Source organism: Fundulus heteroclitus, chromosome 24 (assembly GCF_011125445.2).
Source record: "Fundulus heteroclitus isolate FHET01 chromosome 24, MU-UCD_Fhet_4.1, whole genome shotgun sequence".
NCBI lineage: Eukaryota > Metazoa > Chordata > Actinopteri > Cyprinodontiformes > Fundulidae > Fundulus > Fundulus heteroclitus.
In genome coordinates, this window is record NC_046384.1 from 10,695,737 (window position 1) to 10,709,408 (window position 13,672).

The 13,672-nt window shown below is 36.9% G+C and overlaps 2 protein-coding genes across 6 annotated transcripts in view; both read right to left on the reverse strand.

The window, feature by feature from the left end:
* The window catches only part of LOC105921727 (OX-2 membrane glycoprotein-like), a 95,658-nt gene that overhangs the window by 54,567 nt on the left and 27,419 nt on the right, over positions 1–13,672 (reverse strand). The gene's annotated exons all lie outside the window — the stretch shown is intronic.
* Positions 1–13,672, reverse strand: part of LOC105921732 (OX-2 membrane glycoprotein) — a 74,875-nt gene that overhangs the window by 3,440 nt on the left and 57,763 nt on the right. The window contains exon 7 of one of the 5 annotated variants that reach the window (XM_036127900.1): positions 10,438–10,630. The exons of the other annotated variants lie outside the window; for them this stretch is intronic. Coding sequence (XP_035983793.1) covers positions 10,453–10,630 — 178 coding nt within the window. The 3' untranslated portion in view covers positions 10,438–10,452. Of the gene's footprint in view, positions 1–10,437; positions 10,631–13,672 lie in introns of those variants that run through there. 5 annotated transcript variants of the gene reach the window in all.

Genomic DNA, 13,672 nt, shown 5'->3' on the forward strand with positions numbered 1-13,672 from the left:
GTGTTCCTGTCTTTGTTGCTGAAGACCTTCTGCCAGGTGACCTGCTGGACATCTTTAGTTTCCAGGAGGAGACAGCTGAGAGGAGCATCTTCTCCCACTGCTGCTAATACAGTCTGCTGGGTTTGGATCAACGCTGCTAGACCTGTATAAATGTGAAATCATAAGGTAATCATAAATAAAAGAAGACAAATTTAATATTTGTATATATATATATATATATATATATATATATATATATATATATATATATATATTTGTATATATATATATATATATATATATATATATATATATTTGTATATATATATATATATATATATATATATTATATATATATATATATATATTTGTCTATATATATATATATATATATATATATATCTCTATTATATATCTATCTATATCTATATCTATATATATATATATATATATATATATATGGGCTTATAACACGTTCCATTGTTGCTCCTCGGGCAAGACCATTGAGGCTAATTGCCTACCTCGAGATTTTTTATGTTTCCCACAGTCCTGCTCATGAATATGAGGGGTGGGTGACAGAGCAGCCTATATCAATATTCTTTTGTCAATAAAGCAGCACTTGTTCTCCAAGAATGTTGTACAGCCTTCATCATGAAGATCACCACTGAACAGCTCTACATTTCTGAACACTGATTTTCAATTTCTATTAACAGAAAACTGATAGATCCAGCAGCTTTGAGCAGGGAGCTGCTGATCCTGTAGACTTGGTGTCAAACAGAAAGTCCTTATTTAAAGAACTACGCCCATTGAACCATCTGGTTATACTTCATTCCTCTCTGAAAGTCTAAGTCAAATTGAGCAAAAGTCAAAATCTGAAATTTAGGCACGCTGAAACTACTATACCATTAAAATCCATAAACCCCAGAGGATGATTGCATGACTTTACAAGGTTCTGATAAGCTATAAATTCACAACATCTGATGCAAATGCAGGCACAGTTGTGCAGATTTTTGTCTTTAGGCCAACGCCTACACACCACTTCCTTGTTTGACACCATGGAAAATGTAAAGATTTTAAGAAGAGAACTTTGGACCTCAACAGGTCTTAGGGAACAGATTTCCAGATGATCTCAGTTTGAAGAAAGTTTGAGAAAAACCGTTTGTACCAAAGTATAATTAGAATGTATTAGTATATATCCACCTCTTGTAAAAGTACAAATTTACGACCAAAAGTGGAGGAAAGCTGGTGAAAAAAACAGCTGCTTTGGCAACAACCCAAATCTGCTCTTACCTGTCTGAACGATGGCATTAATTAAAAGGCATCTTATTATAAAAGCAGGTCCCATCTCTCCGACGCTTTAACCCTCCGCCATACTTTCTGTTCTCCCTGAGAGGTGGGCGGATTGATCCCAGTATCAATAATATCGATACCAACGCTGGTATTGATATTGAACAATACACCCCGTCTTTTTCCCAGATCTTTGCTGCTCCTCTCCTCCCCTTCTAGTCACCGTCTCGCAAGCAGGCTGAGCCTGATCCGCCCACTCAGATCTCTCTCCACTCCTCACACAAACACAACAGGCCGTTTCTCAATTCACAAGAAAGCAAGTCCGTACTCGCGTTCTCGTCAAGTCTGTTCTCGAGCTGCGTGAAGCTGACACCCCACCCACAGAAAAAACTCAGTTAAATAGACGGAATGGTTAGTGCCTCGTTTGTGCAGGTTTGTGCCGTTGAAATTAGCGTTTGTGCTATTTTGGTTTTGAAAATATTAAAGAATATTTGTTAAGGTCATCCAGAGTTCACCATCTCCCCATTTTGCTTCGAATCCAACCAAACTGGGCTACTATTTTTAGTGCTTCGTTTGTGCAGGTTTGTGCGGTTATAATTATCGTTTGTGCTGCTTTGGATTCAGAGCAATTATGATTTTTAATTTCAACCAATGACGTCATCCCAGCCCGCCGCTTCAAAATAAAGTGCTACGGTAAATCATAGGTTATTGCCAAACCCCCCCCCCAAAAAAAAACGTAAGTCTTTTTAATATATTTCTACTGATAAATCAGTAACATTACTATGAAGTTGTGTCATTTACCACCACAGCATTCTTATTAAATTATTTATATATTCCTGCTTGTTGGCAAAGATCTCTTGGGAAACGTTTTTGTTTTTTAGTTTCCACTGTTATAAGCAGTGTGCGATTCGCAAAAAAAAAAAAAAAAAAAGAAATAGAGGGGGGGATCATTTCAAAAGTTTTATTAATGAATAAAAGTTTTATTAATAATGGTTAGCTAGCAGGTGCTCTTTCAGGTAGCTAGCTAGATCAAGTAGGTTAGACTTTTGGGCCCCCCCCCAGCAAATCGCACCCAGTATATATTAGTTTTATTTGTCTGAATCGAAATGCCTATTGGCCATTAATACAGCTAGAAATGATCATAACTATGGGGAGCCTGGTATTATTATTATTTATTGTTATTGTCATCATCATTTTAATGTCAGAATAACAGACTTTCGCTCCTTTTTCATTATAGATATATGCCAGTCAGACTAGAACGGCCCAAGCAGCCACAACTAAAAATCTTCCCTCGAACCTGTCAAGGGGACAGAAGAAGATGCTTTTCTAAAGACTGGTACAACACATATAAATGGCTTGAACTGAGTCTGGTAACCAGAGATGGATCCTATGGATCTTTGCTGGGAAGTTATTTTTGTAAAAGTAATTATTTTGTTTCAGACTAAGTAAAGGTATAACTGTTTCTTACACATACAGTATAACCTTGTAGTCAAAATATGACTGTTGTTCCCTTTTTTCCCTGAAATTGCTGTTACTTGAAATATGTGCTTCTTCCTATAATATTTTGTCCTTGCTTTCCAAAAGCTTTCAAATATGACTTAGTCAATTATACAATGAGGCTAACGATGTGCAAGATAAATAAATGATTTACTTGTGTATTTAATAGTTCATATGTAAGAAAGGTAAATCCATAGCCTGTTTGTTAAATATTTCATACGCAAGCACTGTAACAGCAAAAATGTCTTGGTTACTGCAAGACTTAAGAAAATTACTTTTTTATTGGTTCATGCCACAATTTGATGTGGTTTTTTTGTGACTGTCTGTTTTTGAACTTTAAATAAAGTACATTTGTGTGAACAAGTATTTGAGTCGATTATTTTATGCAGGCATTTTCAGCTATTTTCTAATCCTACTTATTCCTGTTAAGTGTTAGCAAGAAGGGGTTGGGTTGTGTACTGTATATAGTATAGTATATATGTTTGTAAAGGGTTTTCAATTGGCCACCCTTCGCTAGCTTTGTGCCCCATGTTGGCCACCCCGACAAAAATATTCTGGCTACGCCCCTGCCTGGGGGGGATACATTCCTCCCCCCTTCTGGTCTGAATTTAAAAATGTATATAAATTAGGGTTGTCAGTTTTAATGCGTAAGACCAAAACGCCGACATTTTTTTTGTCGCCCGTTAATCGCGCGTCAAAACACACAAACCGTTCCCTAATGTTTTTCCCCGCCGCGCTCTCCGGGCTGAGGTTTCTTTTACCCTCGGCGCTTTCCGTAGTTTCAAGAGCTCTAGAGACTGTAGCAAAAATGACCCGCGCTGCGCTCACTGTTGCACAGGCTGTTCACTTCATGCGACTTTGGGCTTCTTTTATTCTAAAGGCGCTTGTAAATTTTATAAGTCACGGGTTGCGTTTTTTTTTGGGCACGTTTCTGAAAGTTAAATTGCTTATTTGGGCCCTAAAATAAGTGACGAAACAGCGGTTATTAAGAGACCTGCCTTCACTAGACACTGAGTGTATCCAGCTGAAATATCCCTCCGCCATAGGAGCCGACGGTAGTAAAGGCAGACAGAGCAACTCTGCTCGTATTTTCTGCAGTTTACGGTGCAACAACCAGTGATAACTGCTGAAAGTAGATTACTTGGTGCAGATCACCATTTTGAGCAGATATTGGTTCTGAAGATGAGCTTTTAACATGCTGAGAACATTGCAGAAACCCAACCCATAAACCGTACTTTAATGCTTATTAATTTGTTTTCATTGTATTTGACAATCTAAGGCTGAATTACGTTGCCAAATGAAGGACCTGGAGTTACTAAACAGTTGCTAAATAGTCTTATTCAGGGTACTAAGCTCCTGCCCAGTTGCAAGCAAAGTGTAAGACGAGTGACCTGGAGATTTAAAATCTTTTTCCAGGCTTAAACTGGATGAATATGGATATAAACAGCAAGCAAAAATATTCAAAGAAGTTATTGTTGGTGTGAAAGCTCAGAATTAGATGTGTGAGAGAGAGTGAAAAAACGAACAATAAAACTTATGACTTTAATGAAATGTAAATTTTTTATTAATGCCTAATACCATGTCTATCTTTGTTTAAGAGGCAAAAAAATATATCGGCATGGTATTTATTTACAAATTTATTTACACATTGTGTAAACATCAGGGCGTCATGATTAGTCATTTAGCCATTATAGTCCAGAGTTTAACATTTGTCACTAGGATGTTTCATTCCAATTCTCAAAAGTGCTTGAAAAATAACAAAATAAAAATATTTTTTGTACAAGCATGTATTTTATTAGTGTCCTTTATTGCAAAATTGCATATTAAAAGGCCCAAACAGGCTATTACACTTTCAGAAATAAAAGGATAAAACATACAATTAATTTGCAAATAATCTTGAGTTACCTATCGACATTATGTGATTAATCGAGGAAATGATCCCCCCCTCTGTTTTTTTTTGCAAATCGCACACTGATAATCTGCATGTTAAGCAGGCATAGTTTTATGCATAGAAAAGGTGACAAAAAACAATTATGGTAACATTTGGCATTTTTTATTTACAGGAAGAAACAGTAACAAAATATGTGAGGATAAACACCTCTGTGCCAACCCTCCAAATATTTTTTAATGAAGGGGACCTGAAATCAGCCTTCAGGCTAAACAGGGCCACCATCGTCCTCCTCCTTTAGCTGCTGCCCATCCATCCAGGCCCATGGATGGCCACAGGAGATAGAGGTGCTGGTGACCCTCTACTAGCTGGCCAGCGGTGCATCCTATAAGGAAACAACTTGCCAGTAAGATCTCTTACCTTCTTGTCCTTAAATAGAGCCAACAATGACACACAATTGATACATAGATTATATTAATTGGATAGAAGATTAAGACATATCAGCATATTACCTAAATTACAAGTTAATTATATATTTGGTACAGGTCAAGTGAAAGCACGCTACAACAGGCACCATGCCAAGGCGAGAAACATCACTGAGCATGTCTTTGGTGGTCTGAGGACACGGTGGCGTTTCATCTTCTTAAGGGCGCTGGAGGTCCGCCCGACATTTGCCCCAAAAGTAATCGCCCGCTGATGCATCCTCCACAAAATTAGTATAGAGGGAGGAGACCAGCTAGACGTGGAGGATGAGGAGGTGGACCCAGAGGAGGATGACCATCCGGTGGCTGAAGACAGGGAGCGGCTCCAGCTGGCTGCATGTTTAAGTGAACATGACTACATCTGACCTAATCTAGATCAGTTGGAGTCATGTTCACATGCTGCTTCATTTCATTTTTTCGCCACCTGTGAAAACACATTAAATAATCAGTAAATTAATTTCCATTCCAACTATTTTTAATTGTAAGTTTATAGGCGTTGTCTATTTGTATGAGATCTTAATAGGAGTTATTTATTTGTTAGAAACCATGTTAGTAACTGTTAATTTGTTAAATATATTACACCTTCATTCTGTTCCAAAGATTAAACATTTCTATAAAATAGATGTCTGTTTTTTCATACACTATTATTACTATTGTCTTCTTTCCCTCTTTCTCCTCTCAATTATTCGTGTCCTAAGTCCTCAGAAGAAACTCAGATAGGAAAAACATTTGTAGATTTTATTTATTTATTAATTTTATATGCTGCTGTCATCCTTGGGAGACATTTACAATTTATTCCAACAAGTATTGAGTTAACACAGTAACACGCGTCAGTCAGATAAACACAAAACAAATAAATCATAACCAGTGGTACTACGCACACTACTTGGCCAACAGAAGTGTACTATGGTAAATGGTAAAAGGCTTGTACTTGCATAGCGTTTTAACTAGTCTTGACGACCTCCAAAGCGCTTCACACTACAGTTCAGTCATTCACACACACATTCACACCCTGACAGTGGTCAGCTATGTTAGTAGCTACAGCTGCCCTGCGGCAGACTGACAGAGGCAAGGCTGCCATACAACGGCGCCACCAGGCCCTCTGACCACTGCCAGCAGGTAATGCGAGTGAAGTGTCTTGCTGAAGGACACAACGACAGAGACAGTCAGTGCAGGGGATCGAACCGGCAACCCGCCAATTGCTAGACAAACTCTCTAACCTCTGTGCCACATCACCCCAGCAAAAGGACTAACATCAGCCCTGGCTGCGGTTTCCCTCGGAGGTCTGCGGGTCTCTCTGCTCTGCTCAACGTCAGACTTTTTATTAAAATTACACACCAACTCTGAAAACAGGCCACATAGGGAAGCTTAAAAGTATAATGTTCTCGCCTCAAATGATCTTAAAACATACTTTTGGACAACAACAGCAACAGAAAAGGAAATTTTTAACTTACCGCTGTGAGCTGTTTGCGCTGTCTCGAATCAAGCTGCGGCCGCGATGCATTCTGGGCAAGCGGTCAGTCTGAAGAACGCACAAGTCTGCTCTGATGCATGCTCGATAAAGAGGGCGGGCGAGAAAAACATCCGGGGATTCGTTGCGTTCTCGGTTTGGCGTCCTCGGCAATTGGAACAGTGCTCGGGCTGAGGCTGATGACGTGTCACAAGCACACGAGACCGCTCAAGAACGCATATTGAGAAACGGCCAACAGTTTGCTCAGACTTGGAGGGAGAGAGAGAGAGAGAGAGAGAGAGAGAGAGAGAGAGAGAGAGAGAGAGAGAGAGAGAGAGAAGCGCCGTTTGGGTCTATTTAATGCCTTAAACGAAACAATGGCAAGCTGTTGGGTTTGTAAAAAGCCAGTTAAATACAGTGGAAAGACAACAAATCTACACAAGCACATGAAAAACCATGAGCAAGAAAACGTCGAGCTGCAGAAACGGAGAGAGGAGACAAAACTTTGCTTACTGCCTGGCACTGACAGACCCAGACCTACAGTCAGACGTCACTGAGAAAAAAGTTTCAGTCCTCTAGAAAATATCCAGGTACATCAGAGTGGTCATCTTCAACAGCAGTTCATGTTAACTTTCAAAGTAGATATTATCTATCATATGTTACTGGAGCCCACTCAGAACGTGTAATTAAGACCTTGAAAGAACCCAGTACATGTATCCCATTAAAAAAGTATATTGTAATTTTAAATTATTATATTTATGTTTTATTGATCTATGATTCTATCTATTTCCTGTCAATTGATGGAATGCACTTTGAATTGTCTTATGTATGAATTGTGCTGTAAAAAAATTTTTTTTGCCTTGCCCTGCCAATAACAGAGGGAAAAATGCAATAGATTAATGTAAAACTCACAAAAACACCAAAAGGTCAACAGTTTTATAATAGATCGAGCTTAAATATCAAAAAAATAGATTGAGCTTAAATATCTAAAAAATATTTTTTTAACCCTAACCCGTTTCAGCTCACGCAACGAGTTTAATAACAATTTTCTAATACAAAATGGTTTTTTTTTGTTCAAAACAATGACAGTTATAAAGGGAACCATAGCATTTTGCAGGGAAATATGGAAATACTTAACACTAAGGGGTTTATAACTGAAAACCTTCCATTACCCAGTATAATATTCTTTGCATTATTGTTTTGTATTTTTCTCAGACACCTTTTAAACAAGCCAAGCTCATTCTTGAGAGGAGGGAATAAAGGAAGGCATTTAGCAAATCTACATTCATGTATGTAGCATTTTATTGCAATAATTACAATATTAACCAGAAATTCCACAATATCCTTTTTGAGAAATAAACTGACTGATCGATCCTAATTTCAATAATATCCATACCAACTCTGGTATTGATATTGAACAATACTCGTGTAAAAAGATCCATACTTTTTATTCTCTCCTGCATGCACTGACTGCAGCAGATTTACCAAAGTCTCCTTTTCTTCTCCTCTCGTCCCCGTCTTGCACCTTCTTTTTGACAAATAAACCGAACAGGATGTTTTGAAATGAGAAATGAGAAATCTACGCTTATGGATTTGGAAGACAAGAAGTTGTGTGGTAATCTCCATAAATTTTGAACTTGTTGTTTAATTGTTTCCTGTTGGGTTTTACAGAAACTACAGTTTTCAACATCAAATTTAAATCTTTCTCTTATGAACGCCTTAGAAGGATATATGTTAATCATTATTTTAAAATGCAGTTCTCGATATTTAGGAAGAATTGGAAATTCAAAATATGTGTTCCTAATTAAAGATATTGTGGATTTGTCAAATTTTTGACAAATCCAAGAGTGTTTTTTGTTCTAACTGGTTACAAAATGTTTATTAAATATTTGTTTAAAAATGTATCATCACAACTTTTTCAATAATGCCCACACTATCAATTCAGATCTTGTGTAAACTTGGTGTTGTGATATGAGATAAATTAATTTCAACTGACTGAATGAGGATGTTAGGAATATTTTGTATTACTTTCTTGTTATTTACCTTGGAACAATCAATTCTATACTTGTTAAATTCCTCCAAATTAAGGATGTCACCATTTTTGCCCAATAAGTGCAAAATGGACCAGATTTGTTTATTCCACCAGTCTTTCATAAATATAGATTTTCTCAATACGACTCTGTTGTTCCATGATGGAACGTAATGAGGGCTAAAGTTGTGTTTTAACATCATTTTCCACTGCAACAAGACCTGTTAATGAAAGAAAGATATTAAAAGAGGTGTTTTAGATAAATCAAAATCACATTTCAGTAACAAGTCAATGCCTCCAACTTTGTAAAATACAAATGTCGGCCTTACAAACCAAATAAGATCACCATTTTTTTACAGGACCACCTAATTTTAAATGTTCCATTCATAATTTCAAAATCAATTGCCTTGATAACACCTTCATCACTTTTTGACAAATCTCTTTTTCTAATGTAGTGATCTTTATTTTTCCAAATAAAGTTCAAATTTATTCTGTTAATCTCTTTAATTAGTCTCGGAGGGATAGCTAGATTATGGATATAGATTCAGTTTTTGTCAACAATGTTCTACCAAACAATGTCAAATCTCTTTGAAGCCAATTGTTCAAAGTCTTTCTCCATTTATCAACATTATGTTGCAATTTTTTTTCTTTTGCTAATAACTGTACATTTAGTGATCCAAGTTCCCAAAAACTTAATTTCTTTTTTGACTGGAATATTGCAAATTAGACATTCAGAGGAGTTATGGATGCTGAAAATTTCACATTTATTTGAATTCATCTATAGGCCTGAGGCTTGAGAAAACATTTCTATTTCCTTTAAAGCCAGCAGTATTTGTTCTTTGCTCTTTTCAAAGATTGTTGTATCATCCACAAACTGGCTTATGATTATTTTCTGATTATTTATTTCCAACCCATTAATGTTAGAATTTTTTTTATAGTTTTTACTAGAAGTTCCATAATTAAAATAAATAAAAGAGATGATATAGTGCAACCCTGTCTAATACCTCTTTCTAGTTTAAATCTAGGACATGTGCCGTTTGACAGAGAAACACAGCTATTGATTGTTTAATATTGTAATCGTATCAAAAAACATATTTCCAAATCCAAAATGTCTCAATGTGTTGACAATGAACATATGTTCCACAGAATCGAATGATTTATGAAAATCAAGAAACAAGATAAGACCATTGTCCTTTATTAAATTACTGAACCAGGCGGATGTTATTATGGATGGATCTATAATTTTACAATTTTAGAAACCAAAATTGTGTAGGACTAATTAGATTTTAATCTATTTGCCAAAACTGTTGTGAGAATCTTGTAGTCTGTGTTCAGAAGTGTAATAGGTCTTAAATTATTTACAATTACATCCTTCCCAGGTTTTGGAGTTAGTTTTATAATGCCTTGTTTCATAGTTTACATTAATTCCTTTCTGGTAAAACATTCTTCAATGGATTGGAACAACAAGAATTTTAAATCCTCCCAGAAATGTTTATAAAAGTTTGTCGTTAAACTGTCTGACGCAGGAGAGCAGTCAGAAGCCATCTTCTTCATTGCACAGTCAAATTCAGAGATTCCTAATTTTTCATAGTTAAGAATCACTGAATTTGACTGCAAAACCGTTTTGTAAAGAAAATATTAATATTATCTTGGCAATTTTTTAAGAATCCATTTAGAAACAGAGAAACAGTGACACTTAGTGGTCATGTTGATCATTTTTGAAAAAGACAGATCCCACAGTTAATACAGAAAAATATGAAACTCAAAACAAAACAAAAAAATAAAACATATGGTGAAAAAAAAGATTCATGGACCAACACAATTTAAGTGTGCTATTACATTACAACGATTTCTTGGCTGTCAGTTTTTTATGAAGCTTTATACCGTCAGCTCCACAGCTTTCTATATCAGGTGTTGTTGATGGTATTAGTGTTGTTGGTGATTTACTGGTTTGTCTGTTAATCAGGACACTTGTCGTTTCCTTAGTTTTCTGTTTAGGCATCAGCTGTTCTTCACTCCTTAAAAGAAAAACACTGTTTGGCTTAGAAACGTTTTATAAGAAAATAACAAAAGATATCAAACAGAAAGTTTAAGTGTATTAAAGTGCTCATTATGTGGAGTGAAATATTAAGTGTTAGAAATATTTGAAGCAAGTAAAAAATATGAACTGAGAAAATACAGAAGAGTTTATCATCTGTGTCAATTCAAAATAAAAATAAGAGCCTTACTGAGGATTGCTGGTCTCTTCTTCAGGTTTTTCGTCCTTTTGGAGCTTGCTGTGTGACACATGCAAGATTTAAAAATGAGGACAAAACAAACCATCACTGACAAAACCACCAAGCTGGCTGAGAGTCATACCTGTTAAGATGCCTTTTCATACACCAAATGGAGAATAAAGCCACAACAGAAGCTCCACTGAGCAACCCTAGAGCAACACCTACACGCCATCCTGTGGAGAAAGAGCAACAGGTTTTAGAAATGTGACTGAGTGGATATAAATACCATCTAAGCTCTGTGTGAATAAGCTCTGTTAACATCTGGATCTTAACAGAACTTATTCATATTTCCTACATTAAAACAAAAGGTTCTATGTATTTTATGTTGATTTTCTGCAACAGATCAACTTTGTTTATCATTATGATGTGTTTCAAATGTTTTACTCAGGCCCACTGACAAGGGGGGACAAACGGGTCAATGCATGATGCTGCCATCACCATGTGTTACCACTGGGTGACACACACTGTATACTTTGCTTTTATGCTAAACTACTTCAATCTTGGCCTCATCTAACCACAGCATATTCTTCCACGTGTTTGCTGTGTCCCTACATGGCCTGTAGCAAACTGCAAAACAAGCATCTTAATGGTTTATTTGAACAACAACTTTTTATTTACCTTCTAAAATGACCAGGGGTCCGTTCTTCGTACATCGCTAACTCAGTTAGCAGGATTTCATTGTTGACGATTTGGCATGATCTTGGATCGTTTGGTTCTTCGAAAGACATCCTGCACTTGTTGTCATAGCAACATGTGCGCCAGTTTAAGCCTGCTCCAGAGCAGGCTTATTTCATGTAAACAGGATTAGATCACGGCTGTATACGCGGAGGAGATAGGGAAGTCTGTCGTAGCCATGTCCATTTTTACGACAACAACTTGTTGCGGAAGGTGCAAGAATAATTTGCAGAGTTTTTCGAATTAATCGCGTATTGCGCAATAGACAGGATCCTTTAGCGCAGCGCAACAGTGTAGAGAGCTTTTTCTTGGTGGCTGTTATAAACAGACAAACACATCATTTAAGAGTGGTTTTTAAAGAGGAAAAAGTTGTGTTGGAGCCATTAATCTAAAATATTTAAGTTATTTGTATGATGGTTTGCTTTTTATTTTTATCCTATTCAGTAAGAAGATTTGTTCAGGCTATTTTATTGTGAAGTTTAGTTTTACTTTGAAAGGCTTGTAGGAGTAGAAAAAACTATGGATGGATTATCTAGACACGGAGCAATACAGTTTTACCGTGTAAACTGTGTATGACTTGGAAAAGGAAGATTTTCATTTTTTATGGATATTTTTTTTTTTTTTGTAAAATTCCCAGTTTGCACGTGTCCTTTACTTCCTGTCTCTAAGGAATGACACTGAAATTTGGATCTCTTGACATAACAAGTGCCTTTTTAAAATAAAGTATAATAATTAAAGGCTACCATTTTGTAGAATATTCTTGTATTTCACTTTTACTTGTTCCCATGTTCTAGTGGGTCCCGTGGAGGCTCTGACATAAAAGAACTAAGTAAATATGAGATAATTGAAATGCAAAAATTCATACTGTAGAAAGTGATAGAAACATCTACCATGGACAGTATTTACGCATTAATTTGTCTGCTGCTTTTGCCAGCTCTCTCTCTCCTGGCTTTAGCAGACTTTGAGGTGTTCGTTTTAATCAATGACACAAATTCGGCATAACCTTCCATTAAAGCTTGTGTTCTGCTTGGGAGAAAAACTGTGGGCGTTCTTTGCTGAACAACCAATAGCAGCGCTGCTGATCATTGTTTCTACTATCGATACATTTCCCCTTTTAAACAAACGCATGAACGCACAGTTGTCTCAGATAACTCAATCCAGCCATACTAATCATAAACAACAGGTGTGTTGGAAGAACCCAATTAGCCGGATCATGATTAGCCGGATGAAATCATCTTGGATGTCTCATTTGATCTCGGATGTTTTAAGCAACGTACGAAGAACGGACCCCAGGTTTTTCCTGTATTTTGACTGCAGCCTGCAGATTGTATTTACAAACACTAGATGGCACTACTCACCTTAAACACATAGACCTAAATAAAGAAGTCATGTCAAAAGAGGCACAGCTCTGCTTCTAAAGCTCAATCTGAACGCCCTTATAAAGTAAGGACTCTTAAGCCAAAGCAGAAGTGCGTCAGCGGTCGTCATGATAATTGCTGTCTGAATAGTGCAGTCAGTAAGGAAGGAGGTAGGAAAAATAGCCTTTATGCTCCCTAATGTAGCTAGTTTTGCCTTGGGACATCGCAATGACCCTTACTGGCGCTAAGAACCCTTTAGATGTCCCACAATACTTTCTTTGCGTGACATAACATATCAGCACAGCCTCCTCATGGAAATTAACCAAAATATCCGGAGAGAAGAGAGCGTGCACATTGCAGTTCATTTTCAAAAGGCTGTAGGCCCAGATTCCACAAGCATTTTCCATGATCGTTTCCGTCATGTAAGGACATTGGAGTTAAAGGCTGTCCGAAGCTCCTTTACTCCCCATGATGGAGTTATTACTGTTGCCACCATAAAAGGTCTAGAAGCTGTTATTAAGGGTATTCAGAAGGAGCCTGAGTCTCTGATGGATTAAATTTAAACGCTGTCCTGTATTTTGAAGTTGCAGAGTTGGCCAGCCTGATGCAGCAAACAGTTTCTGAAAGGACACAAGGTTATCAGCAGCCTATTGTTAGCATTAGCTTGTGCTAAAGGACAAATCATGTTCATGCCAAACAGCCATTGTAAAACCAGCTGGTGAAGTGGGCGGAGCTTGGCTGGGGTTGCTAG